The 21,344-nt window shown below is 39.9% G+C and overlaps 1 protein-coding gene across 8 annotated transcripts in view; it reads left to right on the top strand.

Annotated features, from left to right (window-relative positions):
• Positions 1-21,344, top strand: part of grin3a (glutamate receptor, ionotropic, N-methyl-D-aspartate 3A) — a 69,944-nt gene that overhangs the window by 25,478 nt on the left and 23,122 nt on the right. For all 8 annotated transcript variants that reach the window (XM_046065974.1, XM_046065981.1, XM_046065978.1 and 5 more), the window contains 4 exons: positions 2,018-2,739; positions 17,496-18,165; positions 18,897-19,280; positions 20,076-20,221. In XM_046065974.1, the coding sequence (XP_045921930.1) occupies positions 2,018-2,739; positions 17,496-18,165; positions 18,897-19,280; positions 20,076-20,221 (1,922 nt within the window). The remainder of the gene's footprint in view (positions 1-2,017; positions 2,740-17,495; positions 18,166-18,896; positions 19,281-20,075; positions 20,222-21,344) is intronic.

The raw sequence follows: 21,344 nt of genomic DNA, 5'->3' as shown, positions 1-21,344 counted from the left end.
TTGCTTAAAATACAAATAGAGTACAAATAAAAATAGATGTAGTGTATTTCTTATGATGTGAATAATGGTATTCATGGGAGCAGGTAAGTGGAGGCTGATCAAGGTTCTCATTTTAATTCAATTCAAGAACTTTATCCCAAGGGGAGTAGTAATATTAAAATTTGACAACGACAATGAGAAATACAGGGTAAGACATATGGGTATGTAAAAACATAAAAAAAACATGTCAAAAATAAAAGTTCAAGTGTTCCTTACGTGCAGATGTTATCCATTCTTTGCAGAGTTGAGCAGAGAAATAGCAGAGGGTTTGAAGGATAATTCTGTTTTTAGTGTCTTTCCTGAGCATTTATCCATTTGGTGGAGGATTTCCATCACAGCACCTTACAATACTGTGATATCACACTCTTTTACCATTCTTGGTCCAAGTGGAAAACACACACCAATGCCATGCTCTACACATTGATCTGTCCAGTCCTTCAATCAACTGATGAATTTATGAATCGCAAATCAGAGGTGTGAATTCAATTACACAGAAGTGACAGTACAGTATGTCAAGGGCTGCTTTGAAATGGGGCCCAGTTGAGTTTCTTTGGGTCTTAAGCATTGCTTAAAATACAAATAGAGTACAAATAAAAATAGATGTAGTGTATTTCTTATGATGTGAATAATGGTATTCATGGGAGCAGGTAAGTGGAGGCTGATCAAGGTTCTCATTTTAATTCAATTCAAGAACTTTATCCCAAGGGGAGTAGTAATATTAAAATTTGACAACGACAATGAGAAATACAGGGTAAGACATATGGGTATGTAAAAACATAAAAAAAACATGTCAAAAATAAAAGTTCAAGTGTTCCTTACGTGCAGATGTTATCCATTCTTTGCAGAGTTGAGCAGAGAAATAGCAGAGGGTTTGAAGGATAATTCTGTTTTTAGTGTCTTTCCTGAGCATTTATCCATTTGGTGGAGGATTTCCATCACAGCACCTTACAATACTGTGATATCACACTCTTTTACCATTCTTGGTCCAAGTGGAAAACACACACCAATGCCATGCTCTACACATTGATCTGTCCAGTCCTTCAATCAACTGATGAATTTATGAATCGCAAATCAGAGGTGTGAATTCAATTACACAGAAGTGACAGTACAGTATGTCAAGGGCTGCTTTGAAATGGGGCCCAGTTGAGTTTCTTTGGGTCTTAAGCATTGCTTAAAATACAAATAGAGTACAAATAAAAATAGATGTAGTGTATTTCTTATGATGTGAATAATGGTATTCATGGGAGCAGGTAAGTGGAGGCTGAAATCCATTATATCCAGCAGACTGTGTTTGTTCTCGAGGAACAAATTGAATTCTAAGATTGAAAGTAATTCTGCTGTTGGATTTATACCCTTTCTGTCTTTCTTTCTCTTCAATTCTCCGCTCTACTACATCTGTTTCTCCTTCCCGGTGCCCCATCTTCCCATTCTTATCGCTCCCTAACCTTCTCCCCTCTTCCTTTATGTTGCACCTCACCTCCTCCTCCACCATCCTTCCATTGTGCTCATTTTGCCTTTCATCTTTTCTCCATCTCATTTTTAAACACCATCCTCTTATGTTTTTCAACTATCTCTCCGTCCTCTGTGAAATCCAACTGACCCTCTGCCCTCTCCATCACTACTTGTTTATCGCTCCCATCACCCTTACATTTCCATTCCCTCTTTTTCTTCCTTTTTATTTGCTTAACTGTCCCTAATTTCTTGGCCATCTCTAATCCCATTCCCTATGCTCTTTCCTCATATCTCTTCCATCCATTTCAATCCCTTAAATCTTCCACACCTTGCACGCTCATTCCCCTTTTTCTCTGTAAATGCAACTTTTACCTCCTCTACCCCAAATCGCCTCACTTACTCTGTTTCTCTGTCTTCCACTTTTACCCTTCCATCCTTATTCTCTTTCTTCTATGTAAACCTTTCACACCCGCTTGCCCATTCATCTCCCATTACACCCATTCTCCGTTTTGCAATCTCCTCACAGAACCCTCTCCATTTCCAAATGGCGATGCAGACCGTGGAGGCCCCAGCATCCCGTCTCCTCTATTCCCTGCTGATGATGAATGGCTGGTGGGACATCAGCGTTCTGCTCTGTCAGGAATGGGACATTAGCAACTTCCTCGTCCTCATCAAGAACAACACCCGCTTTCACCTGGGCACTCTTGTCAATCTGACAACTACCGCCTCAACCATGCCACAATCTTCATCTCCAATATCATACTCAGGAGCGGAGGCTTCGTCATCATTGTCGTCTTTACCTTATTTCTCCCCCGCTGCCTCGTCCTCTGCTTCTTCATCAACTTCCTCGGCTAAATCAGACCAGCAGCAAGCTCTCATGCGGCAGCTGGAGGCCCTGAGAGAACCTTCATCCACAACAGGAGTGGTGACATTTGGGTGCGAGATCCGCGAGGTGCGCCGCCTGTGGACGCTGGCCACCCGGATGACGCTCCCAGAGTTTCATTGGGTTTTGGGGGACAGCCAGAATGTGGCAGAGCTGAGAACAGAAGGGTTGCCCCTGGGGCTACTAGCACACGGGGTCATGGGGTCCCCTTCTCTGGATCACTACGTCCACGACTCAGTGGAGCTGGTCGCGCGGGCAGTGAGCTATGCAGCCCAACAGAATCCTGCCTTGGCACTCATACCTGGGACTACTAACTGTATGGATGTACAACAGAGCAATGGCAGCTCAGGGGACTACTTGGCAAGGTAGGGATTCATTCGGATACTTACACCACACATACAATTAAATGCAATGACCACAGACTGTTTATGCATGTCTGTTGAGAAAAAAACACCTTAAACTGCAAATTAGGCAACATAAACAATATTGGAAAAGTGGTTTTGCATGGTTCAGCCAAATTACTACAAAAATACAATGTCGGAAACCGCCCCAAGCAAGCGTCAAAACTTTTTTTACATAATTTAGTATTTTTTTATCTAAAGTTGCGATCTGGAAAACTATGAGCTGAAAGAAGCTATAAACCAGAGGGGAACTGCGAGAGGGAGTCTGTGATTATTCTCTGGGCATTTGTCACTAAGAGCAACCATTTTCACATACATTATACATGTGATCCATTGTTAATATAAAACTTTTAAATAAAGGGGCTTTAAAGAGGCCATGTGATACATTTTGGCTTATTCCCTTTCCTTTATTGTGTTAAATATCTTTTTTGTGCATGTAAGAGGTTTGCAAAGAGAAAAAGCCAAAAGTCCACATCAAAGGGAGTTCCCATCTCCCACAGAAAACACTGCTCACTTTGTAACATGCATCATAATGCTCGTCTACTGGCTAGTGTGGCAATTTTTGTACCTGTTATGGGTGATTTACTAAGAATTATTGCGTAGATGACAACAGGAGCAAACACAATGGAGGTGGGAGTATTTAAATGAGGGTTTTGCGCGTTTTTATGTTTTTTGCCATGGATAGTCGGGAGGGAAAGCAGCCACAGCGTAAAAACCTTGGTTTGTTTCGTTCAGTGTGTCCCGAGTATGTGGAAATTGTATGTACCTGCCTGAGATTGCACTAAGTACTTGGGACAGCACACCTGGAAAAACTGCTTTTGGAATCCCCAACAGAAACAGCTACAGCGCTGGAATGACCCAGGCGCTAGGAAATGCCAGTAGATCGTGCTTCATCCAGCCAGAGGGAACACTCACCGATCGTCCGCACCGTGCCCGGTCGCTCCGCGATCTCCTGTCCCTGGCCCTGTACACACTCTCTCCGATACCTACAGTGGGATGTGTCGTTATTTTACGACTGGCGCGCTGTGAACTGTTGGTAATGGTTCCCTCTGGCTGGATAAATTTTACGCGAGATCCGTGCACTACTGCAGCTGGGGGCTCTCCGACAAACTCTTCCATCTCACGGTGAAAAGAAATCAGGTCTAAATGATATTTTCTTTATTGGCATGAATGTTAATACAACAGTATTGCCAAAGCTAAAGGAAAATACAAAAAAATATTTATTCAGATAGTTCATCGAATAAATAAAATAAAATAATTGTATTTCTATATATTAGATATAGAATAATATTATCTAATATTGTTCATTTCTCTACGTTTTCTTTCATTACGGCTGTGGCTCCTTCTGGCAACAATAACAGAAGCCATCTCTGCGCAACACTTGGCAGTTTGCTTCTTCCTTTCAAACGTATTAAATACAGAGGCTGTTGCACTGTCATGAAATTGCTTTTAGGCTTGGTAGATCGCATTGCCTGTAGTAAATAAATGTATTTGCATGTTACGCCCCAAATTGCATATTCATTAAGGCAAAAGTACTAAATGAACAACAGGTGCTATCTTGCGCTTTTGAAAGACGTCACTCTGCGTGCACACCTTTAGTAGATCAGCTTACGTCACGTTTTTACTCACGCAAACCTTTAGTAAATCAACCTCACAGTGAAAACACGTCCTCCAGTGCCTTCCCTCACCCCCCCCCCCTCCCTACCAAACATTAGGTAGTCAATGGACATAAAGTAGTTACCGTGATATTACAGTTAAAATGTTATGTATGAAAAGTCTATTTGTTACAAATGAATACCTTACCACTCCAAAACTCTTGCTTTAGTCTAGGTTGAGAAACTGGTTTGGGAACAACAGCTGAACTGAAGCTGTAGGTTACCAGGACCCGCCCTACTCTGCTTCTGATTGGCTAGTAGTCCTTAATTACTGTGTACTGTGCAAGCTCAACTCCAAACAAAGATCAGGTAGAAGATAGAGCATAATATGATGACTTTAAAATAAATAATATGAAATATACATCTAAAACTGTATAGTATGAATTAGTCAGTAAAAATGTGTAGATAAAATGTACCAACACACCAGTCTAGTCATTTTAAGGCTAAATATTTGTTTTGCATTGTGGTCAGTATTAAACTATAATAACAGTAATAAACCATAACTCACTGAAATAAGTTGGGAACCTCATCTCCACCCAACAGTCCTCATTGTACTTCCCACCCCCACACATCCTCTCTCTGCACTGTGCTGTTTACGTATACCATTCTGCTTCCTGTTTCTATTTAGTCTCCTCTATTATCCTTTTGTTGTGGGAGAATGTACTCGCCTCACATCATGCAGATGTTGGGTCTCAGTCCAGCTGCAATGTCAGTCTGGAATTCACAGCAGAAACACACATTCGTACATCTGCATAGGCGCATGCATGAACAAGCACGCAGCTTATTTGAACGCACACTATATACACTCAGAAACTGCAGCAGTGTGGTAAAATGATAATGTGTGATGAATTGCATTTAGCACCAGCGCTGTAATCTGCTGCTGGGCCACTCTACTTTATTGCTGGGATATAAGCATTGAAGAGTGTGTGATCACACACACCACTGCATTACAATAAGCTTGACCTTTCCTACTGAGATTCTCCTCAAAACACCTGAACCAGCAGAATGATCCATCCCAGTAAGATAATTATTTGAGCAATATGAGTTTGAAGGGGCTGGAGGAGATTTGTGATTGTGTTTACATTTCTTTGGTTCATTTTAATCTTCGTATAAAGCGTGGATTAGAATCCCAGTGTTTTACATATCGCAGAACAAAGAACACGTGTCATAAGACCTTTTACCAGGTTTATCAGAGTACTGCTGTTGACCCCGTGAAGGCAGGGGATTTAGCCGAAGAGGTTTAGTTTCCTATCTTGGAAACTGGGTCTAATCCAAGCTGTTACACATACCTGGGATTTGGAAAAGTCAGCCATATACCTGGCTCAGGGAAATATGCAGGTAGTAGATAACAATATATGATACACTATAGCCAGCTGTGGATGCTGGAGAAAATGAAAGGATATATGTTTGTATGTATTCTGCAAACATTAAGAAAGGCTGTTTCCTCCCAGAAATGTTATTCCTTTTTTTATGATTCAGTTTTTGTAAAGTTATGGGACTGATTGGACTGCCCCATTGCATTCATGCTACTTGGAGTTATTGTTATTTTTCCAATTTTTATATGTCTCTTTAGGTTATAAAGATTGGTGATAAACTAAATCAGGGTCATGATTGTCATCTATTACCATTAACTTTAGTTCCACATAGTATGAAATACATTAGTGTGTGCAGTCTGACAATTGTATTCATTTCCTATTCCTTTTCAATTTGAAATCATATAATCTCATTGTGGAGGCAGGGTAGTTTAGCAGTCAGATAAACTGGGACACCTTTATCTTTTTTTTCACCTATGTCACAGAGTGAGTGCAAGGAGTGTTCACCAAGACACTAACCAGTAATTTTGTTGCCTCACTAGCTTACACACATCTTGAAGATATTTCTTCATGTGCTGGTGACCAATGACTTTGCATCTCCTCCTGCCTTCTGCATCACCATTGTAGCTATGGGTTTTTCTACATTGCTCTATGCCTTGTTTTCCACTAAGCACATGCCATTTTTCAACAAGCAGTATAGGCAAAGTGCTAAACATTTCATTTAGTCATAATATTGCACACAATGGCTCAAGGGCTCAAGAGTTGTAGACTTCCCGAGGGAGAGTAAGATATATGAACAAGTGGCAGGTGGGGCGAGAGGTTGAGTCAGCTGTCCTCAAGTTCTGCAGAGGAAGAAGCTGATATTTGCACATGAAAGTTGCTGAATGTCAGACTGTATATATTTGTAAAGCAATTTTGACTTATTTTGCTTTAGGGCTGTGTACAAAAATACCCGAGAGAAGTGTTTAGACACTTGGTATTATTCTTTAATAATGCTGTTTTTATTAAGTCTCAGTTCACCTGGGGATCTGGGCATGAAAATTGAAAAATAACAGATTTGATTTTAGAGAGGTTATAAATCGTACCTAAATACCATGCTGTTTTAATTTTACACAATATTCAAGCTTAAAACAAAAGTTTTGTTATACATATATTAGTGATGTTAGTTCACCCGTTTCAATTGTTTAGGGGAAGGGGTATTGACATACCAGATAATAGAATAATCAAAAAGGGGGTTGTGTAAGAAGAACCTTTGGTTAAATAAAGGTATAAACACATCACATGCACAACAGTGCATTTGTCCCATTTTTTCTTACTGTAATAAGAATAAAAGTAAACACAAGTCACATGAGGAGGACTTGATATTACAACAAGTTGGTAGTCAAACATTGGGCAATTGTTCTGTGAAAAAAGAAAGAAGTGTTGAAAGGAGGAGCTGACAAATAGAAGATGTTTAAATGTCCATACAAAGCAGCTAAAAAAAAAAAGTGGCAGCAAGAGTGTGCTACTGTTGTTCTGTGGAGTCTTTGTCACTTGGTATGTGCACGACTGGAGTGACTTACTGTAAGCTCCACTTGTTACAAGCAAATTGCCATGGCAGCACAGTATGAAACAAGTGAGCCACAGAAATGAGAAAATCATCAATGAATTTATGTAACTTCAATTGTCATGCCTGTTGTATTTAGAGAATCGGAAATCCCCTTTTGGAGCTCTTGTTAACACAGTCTCACCAAGATTAAGCTGAGATAATGACATACTGTCACACGGATGAATGGTTCTCAAATAGTGATGATGACAATTTATATATCCACCCTTTAATTAACCTTTATCCAAAAGGCTTTTAAAAGTCGACTTTATTGTCAATTCTACCATGTACAAGGCACAAAGAGGATTAAATTATGGTTCTCTCATAAACCAAGGTGAATGCAAGACAAAAAACAAGTAACAAAAACAATTACTTAAAAGTAAAACAGTAACAAACAAATAATTTACTACAGTTCAACAAAATATTTACAATCAGTGAAAAAATTGTATAAAATAAAGATTTTATCCACCAAGCCATTGAGCAAGTATTGTGCAAAATCCGTTCATAAAGTATCCACAGTGCAAAGTTGTATAGCAGCATCTTTTATTATTTTAAGCTTTTGCAGTCCTTTTTAGCAAGGTGGCTGGTGCTGGATATGGGTGGGTGGGGGCTTTGCAGTTCAGATGTTGGGTAGATGGGAGAAGGCGGAGGGAGGGGAAAGTGTTTTAGCATCTGCCTGATGGATGGAACTGTTACTCAGTCTGGTGGAGTGGGCACGGAGGCTCTGGTACCTTCTCCAAGAGGCTGTGTGAGGGGTGCATGTGGTCTCCCACAATGCTGACTGCTTTGCGGGCTAGGTGGGTGACATGGAGGGATAAAAAAGAGGCACCAATGATCCTTCCTGCTGTGTTCACTTTGAGCTGCAGGGTATTCTGTTTTACTGCAGTGCAGCTTCCAAACCACACAGTGATGCAGTTTGTCAGGATACTTTTGATGGAGTCTCGATAAAAGGAGGCCATGACTGGTACAGGGGCACTTGCTTGCTTCAGTTCGTGGAGGAGGTAGAGACACTTTTGGGCTTTCTTTGCCACTGTTCATTGACCAGGAGAGGTCCTCTGAAATGTGCGCACCCACAAATTTGACACTGCTCACCCTCTCCCCATTAGAACCACTGATGTGTTGGGTATGTGTTCTCCTGAAGTCAATGACAGGCTCTTTTGTTTTCCTCGCATTTAAAAAGAGATTGTTGTTGCTGCACCATGTGACCAGTTCTTTCACCTAATACCTGTAGTTTGTCTCATCCTTGATGTGATCCCTCACATATGTCAGGTTGCACATGTCAGGTTTGACCACCATGCCAAAGAGCAAATTCCACTTCTCAAAATGATGATGAAGATAAAATGATCTACTTTTTTTCCTTACCTAGTTAATCATCTTGTGAACCCTAAGATTTCTCTTGGTGAACCTGTGGGTGGATCCCAACTCCCACTTGGGAAACCTTGTCTTACACCCTACAAATTCAGGGGCTTTTTTAATATTAAACCTGCTGTCATTTTAGACATTTCTGTTGCAGTGAGAGGACTGCCTTTAGTTTTGTGTAGAGCTTTGGTATCAGGTGCTTGGTGGTTGAGCTGACCTGGAAGGAAACTATTGTCATCACAATAGTGTTGAAACCAGAAAGCATGTGACAGATGAGCAACAGAGAGGCTGTAGCGGTTCTCAAGCTGGACATTGAACCCCCCCCGGGAATCTATTGCGTGATTATTATGGACTTAGGTGGCAGCAGGTTCGCTGGCTAAGCAATCAACCAGACACAAGGGAAATAGACATATAGAGATGTTTGTCATCAGACAACTCTAGTGTCATAGAGGACTGTGGCAGGTCAGGCACTGTAGAAAACACTGGCTAAATGCTAAACAAGTTTCACTGTGACCGAGCAAGCTAGAAGTCAGTTGTTGTTAGCAGGATAGAAAAATCCAGACAACAGTTAATAGTTGCCTGAAACTGTTTAGTTTTACCCTATTTGAATGGCAATCAAACACATTAACAATGTAAATTCTTAAATGCACAAGATAAAATGCAGATTGATTAAAAATAAGAAAAGTATTTGAACAATTAAAGATACATGGCATTAAAAAGCAACCAAGATTATAACTAATTTGTACAACGGAATCCACATTACAACTGCACAAATGTGACAGGTTGAAGATATAAAGCATGAAGATGGTAACATTTGGCCAGATATTTACCCAGATGTTTTGCTCTAGGCTATGTGATAAAACTAGAGAACAGGTGCCAGATAAGGGACTTCCACAGGGATGGTGAATATGTAGTGGTTGAGGGGGCTGCTTCACGAAATGATTTGAGGTTAAATAAATGTTTGATCCTCATTAGTCAAGATGCAGCAGGCCATGTTGTTCTTAAAAATAAAAAAAAACGCACCAAACTTAGTCACAAAGAAAAGGATACCATCTCCCTAATTAACATATTGTAGTAACATATTGCCTGTATTTATCCAACTTGTACTAGCACTGGTGTTTGGTGGTATTTTTTTCACGTATATACTGTGAATGACAAAAATGTCTCCTGCTAAACTGCATGTATATGAATAAGTTGAACTCACCTGTTTTACCTTTTCAAAATAACATTAAAGATAATTCTAAATACATTTAACTTTTTATGTGAAGAAATTGTGAATTTTTAATAATTGGAATGTGTGGTAATGACAAACATAATGTATGTATACGCAAGTAGGCACAGAACTCTGAAGTGAAGTTGCTTCATGGAAGGGGCAGCTAGTTGTGGTGTATTGTTTGGCCGGTGTGTAAAGTGGCCAGTGTATGGAAGTTGGATTCTTCCAATTCCCAATTGAAAATGGTTCTTCAGGAATCTTGCCAATTTAAAATGTCCCCAGATAAATTTTCTTCTGCATGTTTAGAAAATTTATATTCTAAATATACTGACATAAATAATATATGGTATGTCTGATAATACTAATGTAGAAAGATTAGTATCCCATTGTGAGGAATCAGATAAATTTTTCTTTATTTCAAATAGGGTTATCAGTTACCTTTTTCTATTCTGCTTGGCTAGCTTATCTTTGTTATTACTTCCATTTCCATATCTCTCTCCATCTGCTTTCTCAGGCTTTGAGCCACGAAGGATCAGGCTGTACCATGGATGAACTCTTCATCCTGATGGTCACACCCCAGATGTTCTTTTTTTGTACTTATCACCGTGTTCCATTTTCTGGGCACTTTTAAGAGATGTGCTTTCTTGTCATTCATTCATTTAGTCCTATGGGGAAATTCTTTCAATGCCTTTCACTGTATTATGTTCATAAAATAGCTCAAAAGGGACAGTGGAGTGTACATTGTACAGCTCAGCAATGACACATTTACAGGAATTACTATGTGCAGAGAATATTTCCTGTCAACCTTGTCTCCGAGCCGCTGTTAGCCTACCCTCTAACAGTGGCATCCAGGACTAGCTCCAACAAAGTGTAGAAATACTAGTGAATGTGCTAGTCTTGAATAAACCTGTAAATAATGTAGTATGAGTGCCTTAGAAGTCATTAGGTTAGCGTACTGTAAGCAGCAAGCTAGTTTGCCGGACATGCTAACATTTGTAGCTTTCATTAGACCAGATAAACACACTGTTTAATCCATTCCTCACTCTTTTGCTCTAGTATTTTTGGTTTTGGAGGGGGCAAAAATTAGAAACCACAATGCAAATTTTGTATTCCTCTTACTACAGCCCCAAGCACACTGCATCAAGATGTAGGCCTATCCAAAGCTTGACAGGCCTGGTATGCCTAGTTATGGTTGGTAAATTATGATGGGAAAATCTCTTTTCAGGGGAGGGATTTAGCAAGCAGTAAATTGCTATTCTGCCTTTGTTTCATAGTGATTAATTGGATTCATTAATCTCAGTGTATACACTGCTCATACTAAACATTTCTACAAGTTAGTATCTTCAAAAACAAAGTTGTAACATATGTGAATCCACTCCAAAGAAATTCCAAATATCATCCTAGATAATGTAAAGTGTAAACAACATCAAAGGGGGAATGTATTTTGGACGGTTGGACTGAGATCGAAACATCCATCAATCATTTTGTGGTTTGGGGTCACAATGCAGGCGTTAGACCTGCACCTATGTGGGATTTGTGCATGGTATAATTATCCTTCTTCTAATACAAGGGTAAAGAACAACATAGTGCAGGCTATTTCTGTATTTTAAGTGTGTATATGCCAAAGAGAGGGACTGATAAGGTTTGCCAAACAGACTGAGAAGCTGAGGGAGGAGAGTTACTGTGTAGGTGGCAAAAGATGTGATAACAATGCAGAAGGGCAGGGTGCAGAAATAAAGAGGAAAGACTGAGCAGAAAATAAGGAGAGAAAGACATTTTCACGGAAATACGGTAAATAACCACTGGAGATGTAGATACAGATAAACTGCAGGGGGCAAAAGTCCTGTAATAACAGATAAGATATAGCCAGGACACATTTTATCAGCTTCTTATTCATTTTTCCACTCTTCTTGATAAAAATCATTTTAAAGTGATACATGCCCACCAAAGCCAAGTATAGTACCCTGATGTGTGTCAGCAAGCTGAGCCATAAAGATAGAAAATGCTATATAAAAAATGCCCCCTTTGAGGGTTGCATTCCCTCAACCAATGTAAGTAAAACACTTTATGTTTGCTTCAGGGAGAGATTGGTTTAACAAGGCGGGATGCTCTTGGCAGACTCTTTTATGCTGCTAAAAAGGCAGCAGCATATGCTTATGCTTTTTGTATATTTTGGTTTTAAGAACAATGTGTTTTGAAACAAACTGAAACTTGTATAATGTTGGTGGTTAATATTTTGCAATATAAGATAAAATGTAAGGTCATTCCCATCACTTTTCCTTCACCTCGCTTTTTGCTCACTCCCCTTTCTAGTATGGCCAATGATGTGAACATGAGCGCAACTTTTTTGTTATATCCGACATTATCCTCTTTTGTAGGTGATTCATAAGGAAATAACACGTGGAGGACAAGACATTGTTGCTGTGTAATAGATGTGATTCAGCCAGACGTCACTCTGGCTCCTCTGCTTCAAATGCCATCATTTTTCCATTTCATGGTGTGGAAATTAATCATCTCGCATTGTATAAAAACTTAAACCACAGTATTTATTTCAAAGTGTAGGAGATTCTAAAGCCAGTCAATTTCTTGTTTGCCAGTCAGCGATCCTGAAAAGACCGGATGTATCCAACAGGAATCTGTCCTTGCACTAATCATCATCTTACTGGTCATTCAACCCTCTCCAAAACAATGTTTGATTTTTCATTCAAAGAAAGTCAAAGCAAACTTTTGTAAAAGTTACACTTTATGTGAACAATTAAAAAAATAGCCTAGCTGGGTTAAATGTTTTTTTAATGGTCTCTCAGTATCAAACATTAAATTTAGAGATTAAAATAAATAAACTTGAAGATTGTAAGTCTGCACAGACAACAAGAGCTGTACTACTATAAAATGATTTTGATGGTGTTTAATGATGACAGGGCTTTTTCACACATTAAAACTATAAAAATTGTACCATGACTTTGAGCTCAAGCTCAAGCTAGTGTGTGTTTTGATTTCATTATGCAATACACACCTAGACTGTTATTGTGTGAATGGTCAGAAGAGCAGGCACATTATTTTCTTTGAAAAACACTTACGTAACCCACGGTCAAGCATTCAGTGGTGGAGGAAATATTCTCACCCTTTGCCTAAGTAAAAGGAGCACTGCCACAAAGTCCTTTTATTAAAAATGTTCCTTAAGTACAAGTGCGAAAGCATTTTTCACACATATCTGTGTTGTCTTTTATATTATGATGCTGAAAATTGTGGTGTCTTTTAAATTGTGTTGTATTATATATCTAATTTAATGTTTAATTGCGTTACTTTGTACCTAGTGAAGACCTGCCGGGGACTACAGGTGGAAAATAGCCTTTCGAGCTGATTCTGGCATATTGCTGAAAAACTAATATGTTCATTAATATGCACTGTCCCTTTCAAAAAAACTAAATAAAAAAACTAAATAAAACAAAATTTGCGAAATGTACTTAAAGTATAAAAAAGCTCAATGTGGAAAATTGGGCGTTGTAAGTGATTTTACTAACTTGCCTAGTTACAATACATCGTTTTTAAAGCAATAAGCTGTGATGTCTTAGACGTTATATCTTAATTTGTAATATAATTTGTAACTATAACTGTCAATATAATGTAGTGGATAAAAAAGTATACTATTTCTCTCTGACTTGTTGGGAAGTAGAATTCAAAAGTATAAAATGTTAACACTCAAGTAAAATTTAAGTACCTCAAAACTGTACTTAAGTACTTCCTTGTGCCAGTGTTCCACCTTTGGAAATTAATAAATACAGAACAGGAAATTACATCCCTATTGCCACTGCTGCTTCCTCCAGACTGTAAAGGTAATGCAATGTGTGTTCAGATTCCTAAACCATACCTGAGTTCATAAACATCATCACAAGTCATCACAGGCATAGCTGCCATGTGGGTGTGCCAGTTTCGACCACTGCAAACTGGTCTGATTAGAGGAATTCAATAACCCATTACTGAGTGGTGTCAATCAGGAAGCCCGGTTCTAATAAATATCCTGGAGTTCTGATTGTGTTAGTGGTATGGCCACAATTTCTGCTCCAGTCAGTTTAGTCTCTCTTCTCTGTTTTTTCCCCCCCTCTATTTACTGCTCCCTGCCTGAGGGCGGAGGTAGAGCGGGTTTGCCCTGTTAATCAGAGCGTCGGTGGTTCAATCCCAGGCTCCTCCAGGCTGCATGTCGAAGTGTCCTTGGGCAAGATACTGAACCCTGAATTGCCTCTGGCGGCTGTTCCACCAGTCTGTGAATGTGTGTGAATGTTAGTTTCTGTTTGAGCACTTAGGCTCAGCGAATGAATGTGTGTGAATGGTGAATGCGATGTAGTGTAGAAGCGCTTTGAGTGGTCGAAAAGACTAGAAAGGCGCTATACAAATACAGAGCATTTACATTGCCTGCTTCTTGTTCATGCATGAGAGAAAATGAGAGAAAACGGTCCATACAAAGAGTTACATAGGAAAATCCACATGTACACTCGCAGCCCTTGTCTTTTTAACTTGGACATTATTATCCATGTTTGCTGTAGCATGTCATGTTTGTTATACTAGTGGGTTAGAGCAATGCTGGAGCGACCTTTGAGAGAAAAAGAGCGTATCTGACTTTCTAAGAGGGAACTTTCTGCTGCAGGCAAAATCCTGAAAAACTCAACTCCTGTTAAACAGTGCAACTCCACTCTACTGACACCCCGCTAGTATTATTTTGAAACTGTCTGTAACTTCAGATTCCAGCAATGAAACACACACAAAATGTTATCGATGTCATGACTAAACACAAAATATTAACTATTAGAACATGTGACCTTTTACTAGATTGTGACATTCATTTTTAACACGCAAAACCGTTCTGCACTGTCAGGAGTGTGCAAGAGCATACTGTGTACAACGAGGAAACAGACACACTCCCCAGGTAGTTTAACATCTACAAGCTACGGTGAGGACACTGACCTTCAGACAGACTAGTTGAGCTGTCAGGTTGACTCAACACCAGTTAAAGATGTAGGAATGTAGACATGGTGGTTGAAAAGGGGAGTTTTCCAGTGAGCAAGGTGACACGAAAGAGCCATTTGAGAAAAGGTCACATCATTTAAATCATTACCTCCTCAAGGCATATGAACGATGTGTGTGTATATAGTACATGCCCAGAATGGTTGCCTGCATTCTTTTTTTTACAGCCAAACAACACAAAAGTGTGTGTGTTTTTCTGTGTGTGTGAGCGTCTGCTCTGGTATCTGACACTCTCAGACAGCCAGTAGCATGGCTCAGTGAGGGAGATGGCGTGATCACTGGACCGTGGTCTGTCTTATCCTGTCTCACACACACATACTCTAGACAGCCACTGAGGCCACCAAGATAATACGCCTCTCCGGTGCTAGTGTTACACCATTAAATTGGGATTTTGCTTTATAAACTAGCCAAGGCTAAAATATAATCATACATTTAAGCCTGTAAATCCTAGGCACAGAAACTCTTAAGTGTCTGGAAAGGGTGATTTGCTTGTTGGTAAATGAACACAAAAGCAAGCCAGCAGAAAATCTTCTTCAGCAGCTGTGCATGTTGCAGTTAACTTGGTTGTATGATTTGAATTATGTTCCATGAACCCTCACTTTGTGTGTCTTTTTTTGAGAGACATTCATAAAGAAGAAATGCTGTATACATTGATACAAGACAAAATAATGTAAAATCGTATTCAAAAAAGAAACTTTAACTTGACTTAAGTAATGTAGGAGGGTCTGTGGTGGGAATGAGGGTGTTCAAATAAACAGCTCAGGCAAACACTTGTCTTTCTGTGAATTTTATTCAAGTCTTCAGCAGAAGGAACTCACTGGGACACACACGCATCAGAGTATCATCCGAGTGAGCTGCAGTGCCTCAGCCCATGCAGCTTTTAACCTAATCCTATTGGGTTACAGGTTTTTGTCCACCATACTGTGAATTTAGCCATTGTATCCCTGTTGGTAACTTCTGATCACTGTTCCTTTTTGATGAGATTGTTGTCACCAGAAAAACTGCAGAATTGGCGATTTTATTAAAAGCCTACAATGACCTATTTCTAAGTGTAAAAAAAAAAAAGAAGAAGTAGTGTAGTATGATGTTGTGGCAGCGCAGCAAAACCGCTCAGGAAGCAGACTGGGGTAGATCAATAAGTCAACAAAGCATTTGGCTTTGACAAGGGAGACTGGTATTTCTTTTTTGTTTCCTTCCAACAGATGTTTGCTGTTTTTTTATTTAAATCCTGACCACAATCTTTCAGTAACTTTAACCTTTAAGTAATTCTTCTTTTAACCATGACCACAATTGTTCCCTAATTTTAGCCAAGTCTTTTTTTTTTTTACCCAAACGACAATCTTTGAACTTCTGTAGCTTTACTGCTCTACTGTAGCTTTATTCAATATGTCCATTTACTTGCTTGTTCAGGGGTTTTGGGGCATATTGCACAATCCTCATTAGCAGTTTACCATGGAACTGAATGGAACTGAAAGATGTTGCAAAGATCAAACAGGAACTGTCATGTTCAATTTAAGTCAACATAGATAAGTCCTAGAGGCGGAAGACCTCTGTTTGTTGCCTGTTTTGATGGTGTTGACAGCTCAAGTGCCATTCATACTAATATAAACCACCTTTGGTGTAGTGTTTGCTATTGTCACACAAATCATCTCAACTACTGAACATTTACCACCAGCAAACACCAAAATGGTGGAAGGTTATTTGGTAATTATTTTTTGACTTTGGTGTCAAAAATTGCATTTTCTTTCCGTAGAGAATTGTTGCAAAGGGTTGAAAGAATGCTCAAACCCACTTCAATCATTTCAAACTTGAATCTACTGTGGTAACCACATACCACACCACGTTTAATTAAAAATTTAAACATTTAGTTCAGCTTTTGATGTATTTTATACTTTTTGACAAAATAAAAAAATCCAATTGGAAGAGCAAAGACCATGTGAACATAAAATAGTGAATTTTCAGTCTCTTTGTCAGTCGACCTAACACCACGTATATTTTGCAGGTAGGATGAAACAAATGATTGTCTACTAATCATAATCCCTATACATTTGGCCACTAGTGGGCAACAGATATTATTGTGAAGATAAACAGATTTTACTGTGCCCTGTCCATGGGACTGAAAAACCCAGTCTGGCTGAATCCAATTTGTCACCCTCCAGACTGGATTGTGACATGTCTGACGTGCTAATTGTAATATATATATGTATATATATTACAATTAGGACGTCAGATATATATTTAATGCCAAAATTGACCCCAATTTTGGACCTCGAACTTTTTTCCAAAGATTTTGTTTTTTTGTATATTTGTTTTCCAAGATACTCTAGGATCTGTTAAACTATTGTCCTTATTTTCTTTCAGTTATTCCCAGGGACACACCTGCAAGGCATGAAACATCCAAGATATACAGTGTGTATCCATAGCTCAAATTAAATTATGGAAAGGCTAAAAATGATCTTTACTCCTTTAACTCTTCTGCTATCCTCTTTCCCTCTCATCCACCTTCCACCCCTCTCCTCCTGTGTCCCCCCTTCCCCCTGTCATTTCTTTCTTCTCTTTCCCCTCATTCCCCTCAGATTCCTATCCAACACATCATTTGAGGGCCAGAGCGGTTTTATATCCAGAGACACTAACAGCCAGAATGTCATCTCAGAGGCCCATCACTACATCTGGTCCCTCCAGTTGGACCCTCTAGGCCAGCCAACTTGGACCCGCCTGGGCCGCTGGCGTAGAGAGAAAGTTCTGATGGACCAGGGGGCCTGGCCAAGCCATCATGGTTCTGGGGGCGGAGGCGACTGGCGCCGATCTACACGGCTGCACATGCGAGTGGTGACACTGGTGGAGCATCCCTTTGTATTTACCCGTGAGGTGGATGGGGATGGGTTGTGTCCCGCCGGCCAGTTGTGCCTCGACCCGCTCACCAATGAATCTTCAGTTTTGGAACGACTTTTCCATAACCTAGCAGGACACAACATATCTTTTCCCACAGAACACAAGAAGTGTTGTTATGGTTACTGCATTGACCTGCTAGAGAAGCTTGCAGAGGACATGGGCTTCACTTTCGACCTCTACATTGTAGGTGATGGGAAGTACGGGGGGTTCAAGAATGGTCGCTGGACAGGATTGGTGGGTGATCTGCTCAGTGGCGCTGCCCACCTGGCAGTGACTTCTTTTAGCATTAATTCAGCTAGAAGCCAAGTGATTGACTTCACTTCGCCCTTCTTCTCCACCAGCCTGGGAATTCTGGTCAGTACCCCTCTGTCTCTTGCTTTCTCACTCGTCACTTCTTTTTTCCCTCATTTTTTTCCCCCTAATTTCTTTCCACTTGTTATATATCTCACTTCTGTTACTCTTTGGACCATCCTTCTCAGCTCTCTGTCATTGACCTCACCTCAACTCTCTCCGTTTGATATGCTGGTGGTCAGTACCAATATGGCAGAGTTTTATTACTACAAGCCCTTCCTTATTGGATTCTAATGCAATTCCCCATACGGGACTAGACTGGTGAGTGTACAGCTTTGTGGGGTGACCCTATTACTACAATTACTTTACCCAGTCTCACTGGCTGACAGGCAGAGTGACGGTGGTAATCACTCCCTCCTCTCTTTCTTAACATGCCACAACAGAGGGAGATGTTCTGCTTTGATAACAGTGGCTGTCTTCTATTACCTATGGATTTTTATCTCTTTTCCAAACAACAATGTCACATACTGCATTATCAGTAGATTTGCATTTGATAACAGTACACTATTGGTTTATCAAACATTTTTGTCAGATTACTGCAAGGCTAGTTGATTTGTAGCTTCCATTCATTTTAGTATTTATATGTAGTAAAGAGTCATGGAGGGATTGAAACTTCCCTCCATCTAGCCTCCTTCACATCATGACTAATCTCTGAAAAACAATAATATCTGAAAATGACAAATTTCTTACCTTTATAATATCAATTATAACAATCCTGTGTTCCCCATGCCCAGGTTCGAACTCGTGACACAGCTGCACCCATCGGTGCCTTCATGTGGCCTCTCCATTGGTCCATGTGGCTCGGCATCTTCGTCTCCCTACACGTCACAGCAGTCTTTCTCACCCTGTACGAGTGGCACAGCCCCTTTGGTATGACTCCGCGTGGACGCAACCGCGACCGGGTGTTCTCCTTTTCCTCAGCTCTCAACGTATGCTACGCCATTCTGTTTGGGAGGACGGTGGCCATCAAACCGCCAAAGTGCTGGACAGGCCGCCTGCTGATGAACCTCTGGGCCATCTTCTGTCTGTTCTGTCTGTCCACCTACACCGCTAATCTAGCTGCTGTCATGGTTGGGGAGAAGACCTATGAACAACTGTCAGGGATACATGACCCAAAGGTACATATACCGAAGTCCGAATGTGTGAGTCTGCAAATAACTGCAGTCTCTGAAATTGAAGTTCAAAGGTCCTGAAAACTTAACTCAGTTAGCTTCTTCACATGAGTAATGAGATCCAACATTAATACATTGTTTTCTACCAAACTTAGAACAGTTATTTCACATTCAAAAATTCTGTATTTCTCTTCTTCTCTACGCTATTCTTTTCATATTTTTCATGAATTTATCAGTTAAATTAAAATTAATTTGGTTCTCAGGTTTGCTTTACCACAAACATTTTTCATTTAAAAGTGTGATTTTGAAATTGACTAGGTTTAATTTTTTAAAATTTGTTTGTTCATGAATTTCTGCAAACATGGTTGTTTAGTTTCTCTTGAGTTCATGATGACTAACAGGCCATTGTGGAATTTCTCTTTAAAATGTCCCAGATATACAGCACACTTTATAAAACTTCTGACTGGAAAGTTAGGTATTTTTTGTAAAGAGTACAGTCTTTTAAACTTTAAGTCAGCAAATATATTCTTTAATTAAACCACCTTTATAATGGCAATTGGAGTAAGGTAATTAATGCTTTTTGTCAACTCACCAACTCTCAGAATCACAACAGTACAGGGATGCTGAGAGTTGTTTCCAGAAAAGAGCGGAAAAAAAAGAAAAACGAATCCCCATGCACCCGAGAATAAAAACCTGCCCACTGAAGAAAAGCAAAACAACAGGTTAAAAGGAACAATATCAATATTATCAATATTTTAAAGGCCAGGTGTAATATCTGTGTTGATTTCCTCTTTCCTGCAGTTGCACCATCCCTCTCAGGGATTCCGATTTGCCACAGTGAGAGAAAGCAGCGCAGAGGACTACCTCAAGAAGAGTTTTCCTGAGATGCACGAGTACATGAGAAGATACAATGTCCCGGCAACACCAGATGGCATCCATAATCTAAAGTAAGATGATGTATAGTTCACATACATCACTTAGACACACGCATAGACATTCAGCTACACAAGGCATGAACGTTTCATGGTAGTCGTCACATCTGTCCTCTAATATAAAGTAACTATCCAACCACTTATCTCTTGGTGTCATCGTTCCCAGAAAATCAATGGAAAAAAGAAACTATCATTTTTGAAAAAGAGAAAGTCCACATTTGAAGGGAGAAAAAAAGCATTGCTGTCATTCCCCACCACAAGCCTTGCTGTTTGCATACAGATCCCACCCTCCCCCTTACCCTGCCATTGCTGTCATCCTAAGCTGCTTCAACATTCAACCGGCATCCCCATGGAGCAAAACAGAATATAGTGAGAAAAGGCAGCTGGAATGCAGGCCTAGGCTGAGTAGGACACAATTTCAATGGATAAAGCAAGATTTTTTTACTGAGCTTGTAAAATGCTGATTAGAGGGTTCAAGGGAAAATGTCATCTTCAGAAAATTACAACTGGTGAACAAGACAGCATACAAGTATGCCGCAATGTAACTTCACTCTGTAGTCAGGGTTTACTCCCCAAGGGACCAGGCATCAGTTATCAGTTACATAATCATATAGTATTGTATAGTATACAGTGGGGGAAATAAGTATTTGACCCCTTGCTGATTTTGCAGGTTTGCCCACTTACAAAGAATGCAACGATCTATAATTTTAAACATATGTACATTCTAACAGTGAAAGACAGAATCCCAAAGAAAATTCCAGAAAATCACATCATATGAATTTATTAAAATTGATAACCATCTGATGAGGAAAAACAAGTATTTGACCCCCTGGACAAACAGCATGTTAATATTTTGTAGAAAAGCCATTATTGGCCAGCACAGATGTCAAACGGTTTTTATAGTTGGTGACAAGGTTTGTGCACATTTCGGCAGGGATGTTGGCCCACTCCTCCCTGCAGACAGCCTCCAAATCATTCAGGTTCCGAGGTTGTCGCCTGGCAACTCGAATTTTAAGCTCCCTCCAAAGATTTTCAATTGGATTCAGGTCTGGAGACTGGCTAGGCCACTCCAGAACCTTGATGTGCTTCTTCTTCAGCCACTCTTTTGTTGCTTTGGCGGTGTGCTTAGGGTCGTTGT

The sequence above is a fragment of the Micropterus dolomieu genome, linkage group LG13, assembly GCF_021292245.1.
Source record: "Micropterus dolomieu isolate WLL.071019.BEF.003 ecotype Adirondacks linkage group LG13, ASM2129224v1, whole genome shotgun sequence".
NCBI classification, from domain to species: domain Eukaryota; kingdom Metazoa; phylum Chordata; class Actinopteri; order Centrarchiformes; family Centrarchidae; genus Micropterus; species Micropterus dolomieu.
The sequence above is the reverse complement of the archived record's forward strand: the minus strand, read 5'-3'. Positions and strand labels throughout refer to the sequence as shown.